Below are 21,319 nucleotides of genomic sequence, written 5' to 3' on the forward strand. Positions count from 1 at the left end.
AACAGAGCTCCCTGCTGTGGGCCAGAGGCAGGGTCACTTGGCTTCATCTCCTTGGTCTCCACAGCAAGGTTCATGAAGACCAAACCCCCGTGGAAATCAAGAGCCCCTCTGGTTGGTGTCTCCTTGCCATCTTGGGCAGAAGATGCACCGTCACTTCCAGAGCGGGCTTCTGTGGGTTTGGCAGCAGGCAGCTCACACGTGCGTGACACCCCACCCTCCCACACGTGCCCTCTGTCTCTTGTATTTTGAGCCCTTTGTGGTGGGACGTATCCCACTCACCAGGATCTCTTCTGGAAGCTTCTCTGCAAGCTCCCGCCATCCTCATGCCTGCCTTTCGCAGCAGCACTGGGCTGTGAGGCATGGATGCGGGGTTTGGAGGAGCCTGGCCCCCATTCCTGGATCTGCTTTACGGCATCTCTGTCCTCCCCTCGGCACCTCCCTGCAGCCCTGACCCTTACTTCAGCCCAAAGGAGCAGATGGGTAACATGCCCTCGCACAGTTTCGGTCCCAGGAGAAATGAGGCTGTGGCTGCTGGGACGGGCAGAGAAACTGGGGTGGGCCACAGGCTGCCCCTCTCTGCAGCTCCATCAGAGGTTCCTTTCCAGCACCAGCCCGGAGGCTAGCAAGGCCCGCAGGGGAGGCCACACCTACCCTCACCCTAGGTGACCCAGAGCCATGCAAAACCTGACAGGAATGGACCTAACCACGTGGGAGCCCATCACCACGTCGGTGGGAAGGGACAGATCTTCCCAGCTCATGGCCCGAAGAAAAGGCTTGCCTGGGGCAGCACGTCCCAGGTCGGGAGCCTCCACCAAGCACAGTACTCTTGGCCGGATTCATTTCTGTTTGAGCATCTCAGGCCTGAGGGGAACAGGGGCCCAGGAGGAGGGGCGGCGTGGAGATTACACAGAACTGCTTAGGAGATGATAAACTCCTTCCAGGTCCTTCGATCGCTGGCTGCACTCGTTCTCCAGAGGGAGGAGGACACCGAGATGGATTCCCGCCCGGGGTTGGGAAACAAACAAGCCACCAAGGACAAAGACTGGTCTGTGAGGCCTAACTGCCACGAGCAGCTGTTCCCGGCGCTTAGAGAGCCCTGGCCCGCGACCTGACCTGGCGTGGGAGCCCAGGACCATGGCTCGCTCCCTAGCCAGACAGGCACCAGGCCGCCGGAGGGCCTGGCTGTCCAGATGGCCGCCTGCTGTGTGGACAGGGAAGCCAAGTGTGTTCCCAGGAGAAACAGAGGCAGTGAGGGGGCTGGGGGTGGGGAGCCTGTCTCCACCCCCAGCCCCCACCAACATTTAGTGTCAAAGAGGATAAATGAGCAAGGCTTCAGGGGCTCCTCCAAATGCAGACAGATGACCTCAGGAAGGCCCAGCAGCTTGCTCTTCCTCTGGCAGCAATTTTAGCAGCAAGGTGAAGGGAAGGCCACTGAGGGCAGGCCCTACTGTCTTTCCCCCAGCCTGTGGCATCCCTGCACCTGCTGGCATGGCCTGAGTTTTCTTTCTCCTTTGGCTGTTTTCTTCCACGTCATGCTGGGGTCTAAGTAACAGAGAGCTGGGAAGCCATTAAAAATATAGGTACACAGGAGTGTTGTTGAGATGTTCTCCCAAGCTTAACGCAGCCCCTTGTGACAGGCCAATCGTGTTAGACAAGCAACTTCCATGGAAATCCAGATGCTTACGAACTCGAGCTAATGAATCCTACCAAGAGGAGCCCCATGCTGGCTGACCAGCCAACTTAAAAGGTAGAAGGGAGGATCCTGGGGAGGAAAGGGAAATGGTGTTTGGCATCGAGTAGAATGAAGACAACTGTTACAGAAAACCCTGGAAGCCCCAACATATGGGAGAAATATGGCTAATGTGAGAGAATCCAACAACAGCACACAGAAGGACACACCTCTCCTTTGGGCAGGATTTTCTGTTCATCCAGCTTGAAGGCTGTCCCAATTCTTCTTCGAACAATGGGTGGTTCCTCCCCTGGATCCAAGGGATATTCAACGGGCAGTTTGCCTGTCAGCTCCTGCATGTGTGCAACAGCATGAGGACAGAGATCAGGTTTCTGGGACGCATGCGTGCCCATGCAGGCGCTTCAAAGCACAGATGCAATGCACAGGTTTGAAATCGTCACCTTTAGCAACACGCCTAAGTGCTCCTGAAATGCAATTTCACTTCTCTCTTTTTAAAGATTTTATTTATTTATTCATGAGAGATGGAGGGAGAGGCAGAGGCGGAGGGAGAAGCAGGCTCTCTGCAGAGCAAGGAGCCTAATGCACATTTCCCAGGACCCTGGAATCATAACCTGAGCCAAAGGCAGACACTTAACCGACTGAGCCACCCAGGCGCCCCACATTTCTCTAAAACAGTATGAGAGCAGTCCTTTCTTTATGGAACAGATATGCTTCGAAGTTTCTCCCAAAGTGAATTTCTTTTGGGTGAATAAAATTATTGGCTTTCATCATAAAACCCAAGTCTCACCCATTGGTTAACATCCCCAGTGATCCCCTGTGCCTGCTATGTGCCAGGTGGGGCCACACAGCCAGGAAGGGGCAGAGCCAACATGACATCTCTGGTCTTCACAGTTTCTGTGCTCTTTTCACTGCATCAGATAGTCCTTCGCAAATATCTTTAAAATGCCCTTCAAGTGAGTGTTCTTAGGAGGAATGGTATCTAAACAGCAAAGCCAAGAAAGGTGCAAATTATATAAATTAGAAACTGAATATAAATAATTCGTCTGCTCAGACTAGGGGCAGGCTGAGCTTAAAAAATATTACATGTATACAAATCACACAGTTTCAGTAGAAACTGAAAATATAATCCATTTTATTGACAGGGCCATTAAAAAAGATGTTGCGTATTTTCAGCTCTCCAAAATCTAATTGTGTGAATATAATGACAGTGAATTTTGTTGATGGATCACTGCAGTGACTCCGATCCTGGCAGAGACTGAAGTCTGATCAGAACGCAGCCCAGTACGAGTGTCCGGTGGGTGAGAAAGCCCAGACATAGACTCCTAATGTTCACTCCCCTTCTAATAGGAGGAAGGATCTGAGGACGCCTGGGTGGCTCAGGGGCTGAGCGCCTCCCTTTGGCCCAGGGTGTGATCCTGGAGTCCCGGGATCGAGTCCCACATTGAGCCCCCTGCATGGAGCCTGCTTCTCCCTCTGCCTGTCTCTGTCTCTCTCTCTCTGTCTCTCATGAATAAATAAATACAATCTTTAAAAAAAAAAAACAACAAAAAATGAGGAAGGATCTGGCCTTTCCCCATGCTCTGTGTGCACACTGGAGTGTGTGTGCACTAAGATGGATGCATGCATTGAGTATGTAATGTGTATGCACTGGTGTGCATGCACGTATTGGGTATGGATATATGCACATGTGTGGTGTGTGTGTGTGAGAACGCGTGTGCACAAGTGCAACTGGCACGCGCAAGCACACCCACGCCTCCCTCTCCTGGGCCTCTTTCCTTCTGTGTTCAGGCCACCAGGAAATGAACTCTTGGGCTTGTTTTCCTCCCTAGTGTACGCATTTCAGAACCTGACGGCCAATTCTGGAGGATGAAACGCTCTGCAATTTTCTTCCCGGTTTTTAATAAAACCTGGTTCAAATGTCTCCAAAGTAGTTACGTGCTTATTCTGTAAGACTTTTATCCACGCCCCTAAAAGCTGGTCTATCAGTAACACCGCACACTGAGGATTTTATATTGTCAGGCCTCTCCTGTCTACTCCAAACCTACAGGAGGGCGCCGCACGTCCGTCCACACGACCACTGACTTGTAACTCTAAAGTGTCTGTGGTTTGGAAACAAACTACATTTAAAAAAAATGAGCCTACAGATTTTTCATCATCGGCTTGAAGGTATTTGAGTCCAGCCTGGATTCCCCATATTTCATCTGATTTCACAGGTAACCAGAGCTCTCAGGTGCCTGCTGCCTTCTGCTCCCGCCTTGCTCGCACCCTGCTGCGGCTCAGCTCCCTCTGCTGCAGTCGGGCTGCCCCATTCCCCCCCATTCCCGCCCACAAACAGCACTTCTTGATACTGAGCAGACCGTGCACCGCGTGGGTGCCCCAGAGAAAGAGCAGAACAGTCACCGAGAAAGTTCTCTCGCTCCTTCACTACAGGCTAGCGATGCGCCTGGCTGAGCAAGCACAGAAGCAATCTGCAGCCCCCCTGGGCCCACTTCCCTGAGAGAGGCTACTTCTTCCACTCAAGCTCGGTTTTCTGGTGCCGACACTCCAAGAAGTGGGAGCTTTGTTTTCCTTATTTTGCTTTTATTTTGCGAGAGACGGGGAGACCTTGATAATGCATGCTAACCTTGCCCTGACATGTTTCTCCAATTTTCTGATGCTGAGTCCCTGTTTAGGGATGTTTCCTTTGTGAACAACAAAACCAGGCTTTACAAATTATTAAATGCAGACACCCAAGCCCATATTTTTTCAATGCTTTCAGCATATTCTTCACGAAAAGGCTGCTAATGGTAGGAGTACTAAAGAGCACATCCCCTGGCCAGGCCAGCTGCTTTCCCAAGCTTTGCAGCGGATTCGTGCCCATGTGGGTCTGCTTTGCACAGGCTCCGGTTTAAATCAACCGAGAGCCTAATTAAGCCGAGTTGAAATGTAATGCGATCTCATTCTATAGCCCCTTGTTTCATTCTTCCTGGGGCAAGCCCTGGGGGCATGATGGGGGGGGAGAAGGGAGGGGTGGGGGACAGGGTAATCCACTCAACTCCGCCCCAGAACCTCTTTTGCTTCCCATTCTGAACTGTTTACCAACAGAGCTCTCTGTAATGCTATGCAGGGCACAGAGGGCTCCCAGCCCACCGCATCCGTGTGTGTACACCCCCCACGCAGGTCATGTGTGTTGCGTTAAAAAAATCAACTGTTCGAACATGCTAACAGTCACCGGATGAACAGGAGAAAGTAAGAAGTGACGTTCCAGCAACTGCAGACAGTGATGGGCCACAGCATCTGAATCCCAAGGAAACATGAGACTAGCGTATACAGGGGCTTGAGGAAGACTTGCTTTACATAAAATTTAAAAGACCACTAGGCTGTGACTTCATTAAAAAAAGGGGGGGGGCAGTGGGCAGTCCCGGTGGCTCAGTGGTTTAGTGCCCCCTTCAGCCCAGGGTGTGATCCTGGAAACCCGGGATAGGGTCCCACATCGGGCTCCCTGCATGGAGCCTGCTTCTCCCTCTGCCTGTGTCTCTGCCTCTCTCTCTCTCTGTGTCTGTCATGAATAAATAAATAAAAATCTTAAAAAAAATAAAAACTAAAAAGGGGGAAGACACACCAGATTATGAGTTGTGAGTTGTGAAGGGGATTAAATATCAAGCGAAATCTTGGTTTCCTTGAAGATCCTCACTGAAGCTTCTCCATAGGATGCCCCAAGACCAACGGGAAATATCCTCAAGAGAAACAAAAGCCACCATGATAATAAAATCAGACTCCGATTTTAGGAAGATGGTGGCAAGCCAGTATATCCAAGGAGGTGATCCTACAGGGAGAGACACTTTGCCATTACTACTTGTCATTTGGTCTCCAGTGGGGTCCCTTTGAGGATTTGGGTGGAGCCACTCTAACTGCTGTCCTTATGTTTCATTATGGTTCACTGCTGTTAACGACAGGGCACGCCAGAGGGATTGGAGTCTCCCCCTCTGCGCTTCATGAGAGGTCCTGTCTCTTGCTTAATGCTCTCTGTGTGAGCCCACCTTTGCTTTTCATAAATATGTGGTGACAGAGGGCAAAGGGCACCTGTGTGGCTCAGTGATTGAGCATCTGCCTTTGGCTCAGGGCATGAACCCAGGGTCCTGGGATGGAGTCCTGCATCAGGCTCTGTGCAGGGAGTCTGCTTCTCCCTCTCCCTAGGTCTCTGCCTCTCTCTCCGTGTCTCTCATGAATAAATAAATAAAATCTTAAAAAAAAGAGACAGAGAACCACACATACACACACACACACATACACGCGCACGTAAGTGAAATGTGAACTGCTTACAGCTTCTCGAAGACAGAGTTTCTTCAGTTCTTCCAGTCGCTGGCGGAGCGTTTCCTCCAGAGCTTCCTGCCTGGATTTCAAGGCAGCCAGCATATCTTTCTTGGCCGATTGAGAGCTATCAGATTCCTGAGAACCTGTCAATAAACAGTGGGGTTACTGGAGAAACAGATGGGGGACATATATCTGGGCCTCTGACAGCTTCACTGGAGCCCACACTTGGAGGTGGGACCTACCCAGGGATCCGGGGAGGGAGACACAAAGCAGGTGCTGCAGGGGCCCAGGCGCAAGGAGCGAATTCTTGGCACCTAGTGGAATTTATAGCTACTTGGAGGACTGGCAGGAAAATTTACATGCCCAAAAAAGAAGTTTCTCTTTCTTGATTATCTTAAGTTATGTGGCATACCTGTTTTGATTTCACTAGGGCATTGAAATAGGCTTTACACAATGAAGGGGAAAGTTAAATTCAAGTCAGTCATTTGAATACATAGCTTTAACTTTCTTTTTTCCACTTAAGAATGCTCATTTTTGGCTTACTTCAAAGATGACGCAGGCTTGTCATAAAAATTCTGAAAATGGAGACATGTAGAAAAATAGTCCACACGTTAAGTCCCCTAGAGATAACCACTGCTATGTATTTTCTCTTGACCTTTTTATCTAAGCACATATATTTTAAAAATAAAATTTGATTTTCATTATATATATTTTTAACTTCATATTGTATAATGAGCAAATATCCTCCTGATGAAAGTTATACACATTTTACCAGTCAGGGTGGAAATATCTGCATGATGATTCAAGCAGCAGACTGCTAGATATGAAATCTTGGTGGAAGGCAAACTGTGAACCAAACACAAAAGGAAAATAAGCTAGAATGCCAACTGGAGAAATTTAGGTTGGACTAAAAGAACACTTTCCGGGCTGCAGTGTTTGGATCCTGAAGTGGGTTTCCAGCAGTGAAGCTATTACACATTTTTATCTTGATAGGTTCTGACAAGGCCACTGATGCCATAGGAAAGGAGAAGCTGATTATTACTTTGCTTCTCATGCCCATGGACATGGATGGGTATTACCGGGTGTGCATTCAAGGGGTTCGGATGACGATGCCACTTACAACAGCAACAACCACCACCAAATACCTAGGGATTTTTCTAGTGAAAGATGTGTAAGATCTCTACAGTGAAAACTCTAATATCCTACTGAGAAACATTAAAACCCTAAAAAAAATAGAGAGGTATACCATGGTCATGGATTGGAAGCCTGACATTGTACAGATGTCCATTCTCCAGGAATTAAACAAGAGAATTGTTGCAATCTCAGGAAAAATTCCAGTGGGAACTGTATTTCTGTATGAAACATTTTGGGACAATTCAGTGATCACATGCCAGATGAGAACAATGCAATCAGAACTGCCAGACCCAGGGTGGGTGAGTGGTTGAGCATCTGCCTCTAGTTCAGGTTGTGATTCCAGAGTCCTGGGATGGAGTCCTGCATCAGGCTCACCTCAGGGAGCCTGCTTCTCCCTCTGCCTAGGTCTCTGCCTCTCTCTATGTGTCTCTCATGAATAAATAATCTTAAAAAAAAAAAAAAAGAACAAAAAAAGAACTGCCAGCCTCAAGTATTTTGTCTCTTCTGATGATAATGAAGCCATCCCAGAATCCTAAGGCTAGAAAGTCTTCTGTGCTTTTGCATCAAAAACCTCTGTTATACTCAAACCATCCCCCTAAATACACTATTCTTCTCCTTCAGTCTTTGAACAGTCTCTTGCCATGTAATTAGGTTTCTAGAACCCTAATACTCAATAAAGTCTCAACGGGTAAGCACATTTTGACTCCAACGTGGGCTTTTTACTTTTTCTCCCCCAGCCCATCTTAGCTTGAAATAGAGAGTATGTACCACTGCAGGAACATACCATCTTCATGCCTCTGCAATAGCTAATAAATATTACCTTGAACAAACACATAAAATGTCATCACTCATACACTTGGATGCTACAATTAAGCCATAGCTCATCTTGGTAAAGAAATCTAGTACGCATGAGTACCTATGTGTTATAAAACGTGCCTCCCAAACTTTTACTAATTTTTGTAGCTCTTCCCCAGATTTTGTCAAGCTCAGTTGCAGGATTCCAAATTCAATAGCAAACTCAAATAAAAGCTTGACTCTTACTAAGGCTCCCGTGACTTCATGGTTGTCAGACGTTAAGCCCGGATGGTGTTATAGTCATGCAACATATCACTGGCTCCCCTTCCCATGTGGCTCAGATTTCCTACTTCTGTAGGTCAGTTACCCTGTTCCTATCACCCCTTAACTATCTCTAGTTTACACCCATCTGAGGTCCCACAGCTCAATCACTTTGCATCAGGTTCTCTTAGCCACAGTCATCCAACAAAATGGAAGACACAGGAACACATAATGGGGTTCTCTCTGTCCTATCATCTAAAGCATTAATAATGATGTAACATAATGCGGGGAAGAAGTCAGACTTTAGATTTAAAAAACAGGCCTGGAGAAAACTGGACCTGAGAAGGAAGATTAAAGGATTTGTAGCTCAAGTGAAAAATCTATTGCTCTCCCTTTCATCCCTGCCTAACCTCTCAATAGAAAATGATGACTTATTGAGCCTAAGGATTCACTATGTTCCAGAATGGCAGATATCACAAGAACATTCAAGTCTGGGAGGCAAAGCACAAAGGTTTAGATGATCTGGCCTCCAAGCTTTAGTGCTGAATTATAAGGTTCATTAGTGCTACTTAAATTATTATTATTTATAATAATTAGTCTAACTACCAAACCCACATAAGACAGAGTGGGATGGCTCAAGAGGCCCTTTCTGCATCTGAAACCACGAATACTGGCTGGCTCCAGTTCATACCTTTATTCTGGAAATTGCCTCATGAGGAATGCAGTGCCAGGTACCAAGTTAAATTTTTACAAAGTACCTGAGTTGGCCTGGCCATGCAGATTTTTCATTTTTGTTTTTGTTTTTAGCAGTAACTGGATGGTGAGTAGAGGCAAAACAGTCTGGTTTTGATGAACTCTACACCACCCACTAGTTAGTTGTGTGGTTTTGGGCACATGATCTGTCTTCCTTAAACTGCTGTAAAGGCTAAATGAGATACAACACTTATCACTGTGCCTGGAATAGGTAAATGGTCAAGATCCACTGTAGATATAATAGGAGTGAAACACACACACATAGCAGAATTGGAAAGAAAGAGACCATTGATACCACCTCCTCCTTGCTGCTCAAGAAAAGACCTCACTCTGCAATTCAGTGTACAAAGGCAGTATTTTCAAACTGTTTCTTGAATGCCTGAGTTTGCAATTATTCTTTTGGAGCTGCTGTGCATGAGGGTTGGGGTTGGATCAAGGTCACAGAGATTCAGGGGTTCTGGCCCCCCCCCATCCTCAAGCTTAGGGCAGCTCTGCATTCACCTGTTTATGCATTTGAAAAGAGGTTCCCTAGTGCTTTTGATTTCCTTTCCAGGGCACTGGGGGAAGGGTTCTGAGGCTGGGGGGCCATTACTTGCAACCAGGCAAACATAGTGGCCACAAGAGGTGACCGAGTGCCCAGCAGCAGTGCTCTGCTACCAGATCCACAGAGAGAAGCTCAAGGGCATCAGGAGAATGAGCCCCAGGGGTATCATGAGAATGCCAAGGCGGCTTCCTACAGCCCCTGCAGGTGTGCTTGGGATCCCTGGACCATCGTGGCAGATACATGCAAGGGAGGCCAGCAAGAGGGCCTAGAATCAGGAGACACTGTTTCACAGTTACCCTGAAGTGACAAAGAATGACTCCAGGAAGAAAATCAGGGAAGGGCCTCAAGTTAACAGGAGTCTTACAAACTAAAGATCCGTGAATAAGAAATGATTCAGGATGGAGAAATCATTTCACATCAGCACCTGGACTTGGTGAAAGGTATAGAAGTTCATCGTTGCTCTGGTTTATCCATTTCTGGTTACTTGAACACACGCATGCCTTGGCACGTGCAAGACCACTGTGGGGTTGTAAGTTTAGTCTCTTGGAAATCGAAAAAGATGTAAATCTGCTACCTCTGAGAGGAACAGTGATGGACAGGGAAGGGACCTGAGTCTCTGTGATATATGTGCTATTGATCAGTATAAGACCTTGGGTCACAACTCTTGGAGCCATGATGTCCCTATGTGGAAAAAGACCAATTAACCAACCTCCAAGGTGCTCCCAAATCTGGAGGATGTATTAATAAACAGCTTACTTAGGTAGCTCCTTCTTGCCTCTGGCAACCCTTGCTGTTAACGTTACAAGTGTTACATACAGTGTAAGTTTCCCTCCTCTGTACCATCCCCACTTCCAGAAAAGACAAGCACCCTACCAACTCTGATCCTACCCCCAGTTACTGGGATAGTTTGCCTCAAGCTGGAAGGGAATGTCTAATTATCAACCAGGGCTGAAAGGATTTAACCTCTCCACCTTATCAACAGACCAAAGCACATGTGTGTAAGTTTGGATGCTAAAAAAAAAGAGGTTCAAAAAATTTTTTAAAAAGAGGTTCATCTGGGCTGTCTTTGGGATTAATGAAGCAGGAAGATGGATGGAAACTCTCTGCTGGATCAGAGGAGCAAGACTTCAAAACTTATACTCGACAAAACAGTAGCCAAGTGCTGCTTGGAAAGGACTGTCCACACATGATGAATCCGAGCAGAAGCCAAAGGGAAAACAGGGCTGATGTGAGCATTTTGGAAAGATATAAGTAATTCATTAATACTCGGATGTCTTTCGAAGTTTTACGCAGCACCACGTTTACAGGAGGAGTGGGGTGAATGTTCTTGGGAAAACATGCTGGCTCACAGCCTCCCGAGGCAGAAGTCTACAAACCAGTGGTTTAGAGTCAGCAGGTCTGGGCTTGTGTCCCGGCTCTGGGACGCACTAGCTGCAGGGATTTGGCAACAGGACACCACCTCTCTCGGCCTCTGATCCCTCCCCTCAAGTACAGGAATGAAAACAGGACTTCCTCAGAAGCTGGGGGAACTCATGACATCACGCCTCAGAGATGCCCGAAGAGAGTCAGAACCTGGTGAATGCTACATGCATGGGAAGCCGAAGTTTTTTGTACTCAACAGTGTGCCTGGCCTTTATGGGGGGTTGGCACCCCAATTCCAGGGAACCCATAAAGTAAAAGAGGAAGACTAGTGAGTGGGCAGACAAGACACATGGAAGCAGGTGGAAGGCTCACACGGCCATAGCCCTGTGCCCTCAGGATGCTTGGGAGGAAACAGCGGAAGTGAGTTTTCCTAGACTCCTGATAGGAGCTGCCCACATCCCAGTTCACGTAGTCTTCACGAAAACATTACCCTCGTTTTCACAGAAGAGGTCACTGGGACTCAGGGAGGCAGAGCTGGGATTCCAGTGGGGCGGCTCTGTGTGGTCTGTCCTGCACCCAGAACGGAAAGGGCATGACGGGAGCAGGAACTTTGTCTTGTCTGGGTTGCCGCTGGGTTGCCAGAGTGAAAAAACACGCGGTGTGTGATCGTGTCTGCCTTTCATGCCTCGACTCTCTGTCCACAGCCTGCGTGGATTACGATGCAGGGGGAAGGAAGGAGGAGGAGGAGCCGAGGGGTCCTTCAGATGAGCCAACAGAGCCTCTGTGAGCCAGGTGGGGTGGAGCAGACAGGTGACCAGACCTGGGCCTCACCCTCAGAGAGCCTGGGGGGTTGGGGTGGGTGCAAAGCTGCCTACCAGAAAGAGGCAGGAGATGAGCAGTGTCACCTGCACAAAGAGGGAGCAGCATACAACAGGGAGCCCCCACCTGCGGGTCACCTTGATGGTCACCTCTCGTCTGATGAGTGGAGGTGCTCCGGGCGTTTCACCGCCAGGAAGCAGAGCGTGGTCAGATTCACGCTCTAGGAAACCCTCCTGCTGCTTGCTTAGGAACCATCTGTTTGCCTGATGCCAGGTTTGAAAATAAAATCTTTCCCGTCTTGGGCAATTTTATTATTATGTGTCAATCTGGAATCCGAAGGGTTTTCTAGAAATAGGTCACTGATAATTTTGCGATTAATTTAGGTGGGGGAAGAGGAGAAAAAAAACCTGACCTCAGAGCAGACCTTTCCTGATCCATCAGGCCACAAGCCAGAGTTTCTGATCAATGTGCTCAAGGTCAGTAAGTCCCTTTCAGTGCGCATCTGGACATCTTTTGAGAGAACTACGGATCCTACGGTACCGGAGCTATAGGTGTTGCTGGCAGAGATGTACTGAAAACCTGCTGGGCTGCCTCTGGGGAAAAAGCCTCTTATTTCCTGGCTGGGAAACTCCAGACTTCACCCTGTGGGCAGCCGGGTGCCTGGGGCAGGATGTGGGTGGGCGAGGTGGGGGGGGGGGACACACCAGGGCCCCTCCAGCCGGTAAACACATGGGAAGAGCTCCTCATTCAGCTGTGATGGAGAATTTGTGCCAATTTTTCCAAAGACCCTGGGCAGCACCGGATATGAGTACGCATCCTATGAAGAGAATGTTGTCAGGAACTGTGGCTCATCTGTTTTTACACAGATGGAACACTGGTGACTAGCCCACTGATCTCAGAAGACAGAAGGGGTGCTTTCCTCTTTGAAAAGAGGGGAAATTTGAAACAAACAGTATCCCCAAAGAAGAAAGAAATCTGTTGTCCTAAAAGTAAGGGAAGGAAATGACAATCTGTTTCAGCCTTCAGGGAAAAACAACAACAAAAAAAAACCCCAAAAAAGCCCACCAGCAGCAGCATATTCCCAGCAGATCTGCAAAAGCTGTAAGGAAAAGTTCTGGCAGACGCCTCAGGAGTAAACAGGAGGGAAAAGTTTGAACTCTTTGTTATGATGAAGAGACATTTATTTCCCTTACAAATCCTCAATTATAAGTTCCTTACATAAAAGATGTCCTAAGAGACCCTGCGAAATAATGTCACATTGTAGATTTTGAGATAAACGTGTGATCTCAGGAGACCGTCTCCGAGAATTAAATGCGATTCTTAACATGAAAAATGCATGCCTGGACGACTTCTCATCAGGCACAGAAATTATAAAAATTAGATGGTTCACTTGAAAGAGTGGTGAAGTGGAGGCTCTGTGGAAAAGCAGCACCCCGAAGAGTGGGGAGGGGTCTCTGCAGGAGCTCTCCAGTGTGGCTGCTTCATTGCTCAGTTGGCGCTTTTGCCAATGGATGAAGAGGACAAATATCACTGGGGGCAGAGGATGAACAGTCGGTTACAAAAATTAGCAGCAGCATCTAGTAAAAATACAAAGTACAATCTCTAGTTGAAACTACCATTTTTGAGCAACTCATATGGATTCCCTTTCATTTACTGTGGAATGAGGAGGCTTTATCCTTCTAGCTCCCAGACTCTTAATTCCATTGTAGTATCAAGAGGGTTAGCTAAGGGGTGTCTGGATGGCTCACTGGTTGAGTGTCTGCCTTTGGCTCAGGTCATGACTGCAGGGTCCTGGGATCGAGTCCTGTATTAGGCTTCCCTCAGGGAGCTGGCTTCTCTCTCTGCCTACGTCTCTGCCTCCCTCTCTGTGTCTCTCGTGAATAAAGAGGGTTAGCTGATGGGAATCCCTCGGTGGCTCAGCAGTTGAGCATCTGCCTTCCGCTCAGGTCGTGATCTTGGGATCCGGGATCGAGTCCCACATCAGGCTCCCTGCAAGGAGCCTGCTTCTCCCTCTGCCTGTGTCTCTGCCTCTCTGTGTCTCTCATGAATAAATAAATAAATCTTTAAAAAAGAAACAAAAAACAAGAGGGCTAGCCAAAATGGGAAGAGAGCGATGCCTACAAGAATTCAACAGTGGTATTTATTTTTCGATGTTTAAAATTTCATCATTGGAGAGGAGGTCACTTAGGTTGTACATGGTTACTCTGTTCTGGTTCTCTTTACTAGGTAGAGCTATTCCTTTTTTTTTTTTTTTTTAGATTTTATTTATTTATTCATTAGAGAGAGGCAGAGACATAGGCAGAGGGAGAAGCAGGCTCCATGCAGGGAGCCCGATGTGGGACTTGATCCCAAGACTCCAGGATCATGCCCTGAGCCAAAGGCAGATGCTCAACCGCTGAACCACCCAGGCGTCCCGGTAGAGCTATTCCTTTAGCAGAAACAGATCACTGTAAATGTCTTAATTGGGCTCCCCCCCCATATGAGATCAGAGAGGGGCAACTGTTCCCCCTGTTCTTAGTTTTGACTCCAGCACAACCCACTCAAGCAAGCCCAGAAATAGCCATTCCACAGAAGGAGATTTCTCAGCCCTCACTGGTTACACCGTCCAGTATGAACACAAGAGGAGGCCCTGTCCCCTGGTTGAGCCTGCAGGGCTGTGCCCCCCTGCAAAGCACTGAGCTTATGACCAAGATTAAAGCCCCTGGAATCCTGCTCATCCCTAGACCCAAAAGGGGGGGGGGGGCTGGTAACAGGGATCTCTAAGAGGCTAGAGAGAGACACACCAGGGAGGAGATGGAGTAAGAGCAAGAAAGAAAGGAGAAAGATTGAAGTCTGGGCTTACATTTTTAAAGCCCAAACAACCCCCAAAACAATGCGATCGCTCCCAGCGCGAGGCAGCGTGTTTTGAGCCAAACACAGCCACGGCCATAATACAGCTGGCTGCGGCCGATCAGATCACCCCTCCGTGGGGACAGAGGTCAGAGAGCTGGCATCCTCATTGTTATATTGGTTATTAATAAACTTCCGAACAATGGAAGGAAGTGCCAGAGCTCAGAGAATGAGAATGCGTGAAAGGGTGAGTAATGGATGCGGACAGATCCAGGCGGAGCGCGGGCCCAGGCTCAGCACATGTTTCCCCCCACAACGGAAAGTGTCAGAGCCGGGGCACGACTGCAGACCGCAGGGTTTGGGGGTTTTTTTGTGTTTTAAACCAAAGATCCCTGGCCACATTCTTCGCAATCCTGCTGATCACAGTGATGACTCAATTGCTATCTCATTAATCACCCAGCCTCACTCCTATTTATAGGCACAACATGGCCCTTTGTTTTGTAGCCAATGGGTGGCTCACGCCCTTGCACTCCTAGTCAAGAAGCCAGCCTCAGTCCCCTGGTTTTGTCTCCGTAAGAGAGGACACACAGTACATTTTTTTTTTTTTTTGGTCTTGTTGGTTCACGCGACAAGCCACAGGGGCTTCGGAAGAGTAGGTTGTTTTCTAAGTTTACACTGTTTTCTTTAAATAGGCTGAGAGCAAAAGCAGGTCTCCCTTGGGCCCTACACTTCCACTGGCATCAGAATGGTTACACGAGGGATCCCTGGGTGACTCAGCAGTTTAGAGCCTGCCTTCGGCCCAGGGCGTGGTCCTGGGGTCCTGGGATCGAGTCTCGCATTGGGCTCCCTGCATAGAGCCTGCTTCTCCCTCTGCCTGTCTCTGCTCCTCTCTCTCGCTCTGTGTCTCTCATGGATAAATAAATAAAATCTTAAAAAAAAAAAAAAAGAATGGTTACACGATGGCAAAGCCTCCAGACAATGTTCGAGACAGTCCTACACTCCCTCCCACTTTCAGAGGAGCCAAGGAAAGGCCCTGTGGGCTCAGCTACCGGGACAAGGGCACTTGTTGTTTTGGGTTTTGTTTGGCTACTGCATTTTTTTTTTCTCCTCTCCAATTTTTTTTAGATTTCAAGAAATGGAGAAAGGGAAGGGAGGAACCAACCCTGTGAAGTCCCACAGAAAAAAGATTTCAGATGCTTTTGTTTGTTTGAACTCTGAAAACATCTTGAGTGGTTTAAATTCAGAGTTGTCCTGACTCTGTGTGGGCCCCTGCAAATTTGTCACCTGAAACACAGATCAGCAAGAGCAATGGAGAGAGGTGTAGACAAATTGGGAGGAAACGTGCAGGTTCTCCCAGGGCGTAGTGAAGAGAGGACCCTGCTTCCCACCTCTGCGGTGGGCAATCAGGGTGTTGAGGGCGCACCCGGCCATGCAAAGCTCTGAGGGGGCCGAGGCAGCGGCAGGCTTGTGGAGGGCAGGGCAGGTGGCTCCGTCGGCCTGCCTTGGCACCCGAGCTGCCTTGATGTCCCTTCTCCCAGGGAACTCTGGGAAAATCGTGCCATCTCTCCGCTGATGTGTTCTGGGGACAAGGTTTCTCACGTCCTTTCAAATCTGGCCACCAGGGCTCCTCCACAAATAGATTTGGGATGCAGATAGATTTCCTGCAGTCTGAATCACATTCAGTGCTGGAGCGGGTGGATTCCTTTTAGTCCAACACAGGCCTTACATCTTGGGCTCAGACAGTTCACTGGCTCTAAGGGAGTCCACTAGGACAGGGGCCTACAGGTCTGACACAGGAGGGTCCCCGGGATCACCACTGAAGAATTTAGGGAGCCAAGCTGTAAGTCTCAATAAATCATTTCAACTATGTGGATTGTTTCTTTTTGAAACACAAGCCCCTGGCACAGGGCATTAGTAAGTATAGACTTCCGACTTCTTTCATACATAGCAATGACACTGCTTTGTTTCTCTAGCAACTCATACCTCACATGCCAAGTACTGGGTGTCAGTAGTTTTAAAGGTATTTACATGCCTTTAGTTAAATAGGAAAACTGCCTTCAGAGTTACTAAGAGCCTGGAAATATTTTCTCTGTTGACATCAGTAAACACTATGAAACACTTTGAAGAAAGAGACTCTAACTTTTTAAAATGTTGTGTATACTAAACCAAGCAAGGTTTGGGAACCAGGAAAAGTGTTCACACCATAGCAATAATCTTACGTTGTCATATGGCTCAGCTACACCAAATCTAGGTATACACCAAGGTGAAAAAGTGGATGGAAGGCAGCAAGGGTGCACATTCTTTGCAAGAGGAGCCTGATTTGACAAGATTAGCCTTTCGAGGTCTGACGCCAGCGTACAGAGTGACACAGTACAACCCAAGGGAGACTACTGGTGATGGGTATGTGTGAGTTGGGCAAGGCCCAACACAGCATATGCCTCAGGAACACAGAAGAAGGTCCTTAGGATGTGGCATATGCAGGATTCTTAGTACTCATCTTCCAATTTTGATTTCAATAATCCTATGACACTGACTTTGGTTTTGGCAGTGATTTTCTGGATTTGACACCAAAATCAAAAGCACCCAAAGCAAAAATGAACAAGTGGAACTACATTAAACTAAGAAGCTTCTGCATAGTGAAGGAAACCATCAACAAAGCAAAAAAGGCAACCTACTGAATGGGGGAAGATACTTGCAAATCATCTATCTGATTAAGGAGTTAATATCAAAAACAAAAAACAAAAAACCAAACAAAAAAAAAAAACCTCATACATCTCAATAGCAAAAAACTCAAACAATCCAATGAAAAACTGGGCATAGGACCTTATTAGACATTTTCCCAAAGACATTCAAATGGCCAACAAACATGTGAAAAGGTGTTCAGCATCACTTATCATCAGGGAAATGCCAATCAAAACTACAATGAGATACAGTACCTGTCAAGATGGCTAGAATCAAAAACAGAAGAAATAACAAATATTGGTGAGGATGTAGAAAGGAACCCTTGTGAGCTGTTGGTGGGAATGCAAACTGGTGCAGCTACTCTAGGAGGGTCCTCAAAAAAATTAAGAATAAAACTACCATATGATCTAGCAATTCCACTTCTGGATACTTCCCTGGAGAGAATGAAAACGCTAATTCACAAAGATACACGTACCCCTCCATTCACTGCAGCATTACTTAAAACAGCCAAGGTATGAAAACCACCCACCAATAAATGGATAATGAAAATGTGGCATATACATAAATGGAATATTGTTCAGCCATAAAAATGAATGAAATATTGCTGTTTGGGAAAACACAGATGGAACCTGACAGCATTATGTTAAGTGAAATAAGTCAGATAAAGAAACAAATACCATATGTATGATCTCACTTATATGTGGAACTTAATACAAACCCCAAAACTGAAGCTCATAGATGCACAGAAGAGACTGGTGGTTGCCAGAGATGGGGGTGGGGGAAATTGATGAAGAGGTTCAAAATGTACTTATTTCCAGTTAAAAATAAGTCATACAAATGTAATGTTAAACATTTTAAAAATCATGTTTGGAGTATCTACTGGGTGCCAGACACTGGGCTAGAAGTAGAAAGAAGGATTTTCTTTTTTCTTAAGTAGGCTCTATGCCCAAAGCAGGGCTCAAACTCATGACCCTGAGATCAGGACCTGAGCTCAGTCCAATAGTCCAGATGCTCAACTGACTGAGGCGCCCAGGCGACCATGGAAAAAAAGTACTTTAAAATAAAGATTCATGTCTCAAAATGTTTTTAAAGAATATATATTAGACACCTTTTTTTCTTTTCCTTTTCCTTTCTTTTTTTTTTTAAGCATGAGGCAGTCGGTGAAGGAGAGAAACGAATTGACCAAATAGGATACTAAATCAGATGCATATTTTCAAATGAAAAGTAGAACATGGGAGTCTGGCAAGTGTACTAAAAAAAAGTGTTTAAAATCAGGGCTTTCCTGGAAAAGCAATACATCTGTGGGAGTGTATGACTAAGGAACTCTCAAGAAATGGTTAGGCAAGAGGACACCAAGGTACAAAAAGAACGCAGTGGGATATCAGCCAGCTATGGAGACATGTAAGCCAGCTAGATGTCCACATCTATGGACACTAGAAATCCCCTTTGTGAACTGATGGCCTATATTCTTTCCTTTTGGGGATCTCTCCCTCCATGGTCTTCCTAAGTCACGGGACGAAGGCCTCCCCAATGACCTCAGCCTCAGCATGGCTTCAGGCTCCAGCTTGCAGGGCTAGGCAGGGTTTAAGATGCTGCTGGGTCTGGTCATGGGGTGTGGCTCCTACTTCCCAGGCTCCTCCTCTCGCACAGTGGTACAGCAGACAGCAGGCAGGGAAAGAGCCCAGGGGGCCAGGGCCCACCACTGTCGCCCCTTTAGCTGCCTCCAGCCACTCCCAAACAGCTTAGCCTGGGGCCCTTGACATGAAGTCACCACAAATTTGAAAATTACTTTAATATCTCAGTATAAAGCTGCTTCATTTGATATTATAACATTATAATACTCTGTCTGTCAGGCTGGTGGCAGTCACACAGACGAACTGTTTCCTAATCTTAAAGATGCCTGGATCTCATTTGCTGATGACTGAGTGGTGCCCGTTCAAGGTCAGGAGGTGTGAGTGCACAATCCAGTGCACAATCTGGTCTGTGACTCTGTTAGGTTACTGGCGTGGTGCTCCAGAGGCTGACAGATATGAGGGGCCAGAGGAGATGGCCCAAAACACAGGTCTGGAACTGGGGATACCTGTGTTCTGTGTCCCTGAGCAACACCATCACCTCAGGCTTCTAGCTCTTTCTTAGCAGGAAGAGTGTGGCTCAAGGTGCTGTCCCCAGACTGGCTGCATCAGCATCTCTCAGGGACTTGTATATGCCAATTCTCAGGCTCACCCTAGAACCTGCAGTCAGACCCTCTGGGGCTGCAGTTCAACTATCTGTGTTTTGAGCTGCCCTCTGAATGGCTCTGATGCACCTGTAAGTTTAAGAACCCTCAGGTTACAAGAATTCACTGTCCTTTTGGATATAACCAGGCCATACTCAGAAAGTACCCAGACTTCCAAATGGATATGAAACCACAGCAGAGATGCACATCTCACTGAGCCTGAAGGATGAGCCGGGCTCATTTGTGGCTGGATGAGGAGGACTGTCAGCAGATAAATCCAAGCTTGAATAGGAGACTATGGGTTTTAACAAGAGTTGGAAGTGTCTAGAGTATAAATACAGGGTTTGGTTCTGGCTCTGCCCTCTGCCACTCAGCAGGGGATTGAGAGTGGCTATTAATTTGAGGCAGGGGTCTGGAGCTTTGTACAACATTCTCTTCGATACACAACAGCCCCATTCTTTAGGCTTTTACCATAAACCTCAGGACCTCAGAAATGATGATCATGCGGCTCTCTGTGCTGATGAAAAAAATCTGGAGAATCGAGGTGGCAAGGGGTTTATGGTAAATGCTATGGTGATGAAGGAGAGGTAGATCCAGGTTTTGTGGGGCATGAAGCTTATATTGGCGGCTTCATTTAAGGAAAAGAATGAAATTATTGCAATAGCCATGACACAGAAGCAATTTAAGTGTCCACTGACAAATGAATGGATAAAGTTAACGTGGCATATATACACAATGGAGTATTACTCAGCCATAGAAAGGAATGAGATCTTACCATTTATGACAACATGGACTTAGCAGGTACTATGCTAAGTAAAATAAGTCAGACAGAGAAACAAATACCATATGATTTCACTCAGATGTGGAATCTAAAAAAGAAACAAATAAACAAGCAAAAAGCAGAAACAGATCCATAAATACAGAGAACTGGTAGTTGACAGAGGGAGAGGGATGGAGCGACCAGTAAAACAGGTAAAGGCGAGTGGGAAGTCCAGGCTTCCAGAGATGGAACGATTAAGTCATAGGGATGAAACGTACAGCACAGGGAATATAGTCAACGATATTTTAACAGGGAGAGATGGCAGCTACATTTGCAGTGAGCACAGGAGACCAGAGGTGATGGATCACTACCTTGTACACCTGAAACTAATGTAACACTGTGTGTCAACTGCATTTCCAGGTAAAAAAAGAAAAGAACGCAAAACGTAGAACTTCCACAAAAACACATGGCATGTGAACACGTGTAGTCACTAGATGGTTGTAGAAAGACCCCCATGCCCGGGATCCCTGGGTGGCTCAGCAGTTTAGCACCGCCTTCCGCCCAGGGTGTGATCCTGGAGACCCGGGATCGAGTCCCACATCGGGCTCCCTGCATGGAGCCTGCTTCTCCCTCTGCCTGTGTCTCTGCTTCTCTCTCTCTCTCTGTCTCTCATGAATAAATAAATAAATAATCTTAAAAAAAAAAAAGACCCCAGTAAGCAACAGGATTTTGTTCTTATGACATCACTCTTCACTGCTAATTCTTGCTTATTTGTTTCTCTTTGGTAATGTTTTCGCTTCCATTCTTTTACAACCCCGGAAGCACCAGGTGAAAAGAAAATGAGAAGCTAGAAGAGAAACACAATAGGGAAGGTGCAACAAAGAGGAAGTGCAGTGAGGAGTGGAAGAATCTAGACAAAGCTGATGGAGGCAGGAGGCAAGATCCTCTGCATGGGCAGGATGCCTCTGTGAGTGAAGGAGCTCCTGTCCCCATCACCAGGGGTGGAAGCAGGAGGAGGACAGAAGGAAAGGCTGCATATGAAGGGCGGGGCCTTATAAACCTTAGGGTGCGGGGCCTCGGTAGGCCACAGGGGGCGGGGCCTCAGGAAACCCTACGGGGCGGAGCCTTAGCAAAACACAGGAGGCAGGGCCGCCAAAGATAGAGGGATGCTCCAACCCGTGC

The 21,319-nt window shown here is 47.2% G+C and overlaps 1 protein-coding gene across 8 annotated transcripts in view; it reads right to left on the bottom strand.

Moving 5' to 3' along the window:
* Positions 1–21,319, bottom strand: part of FRMD4A (FERM domain containing 4A) — a 616,236-nt gene that overhangs the window by 29,521 nt on the left and 565,396 nt on the right. For all 8 annotated transcript variants that reach the window (XM_055331818.1, XM_055331822.1, XM_055331820.1 and 5 more), the window contains 2 exons: positions 5,993–6,126; positions 1,900–2,022 (listed from right to left, as the gene is read on the bottom strand). In XM_055331818.1, coding sequence (XP_055187793.1) covers positions 1,900–2,022; positions 5,993–6,126 — 257 coding nt within the window. The remainder of the gene's footprint in view (positions 1–1,899; positions 2,023–5,992; positions 6,127–21,319) is intronic.

This window comes from Nyctereutes procyonoides, unplaced genomic scaffold, assembly GCF_905146905.1.
Source record: "Nyctereutes procyonoides isolate TBG_1078 unplaced genomic scaffold, NYPRO_anot_genome, whole genome shotgun sequence".
Taxonomy (NCBI): domain Eukaryota; kingdom Metazoa; phylum Chordata; class Mammalia; order Carnivora; family Canidae; genus Nyctereutes; species Nyctereutes procyonoides.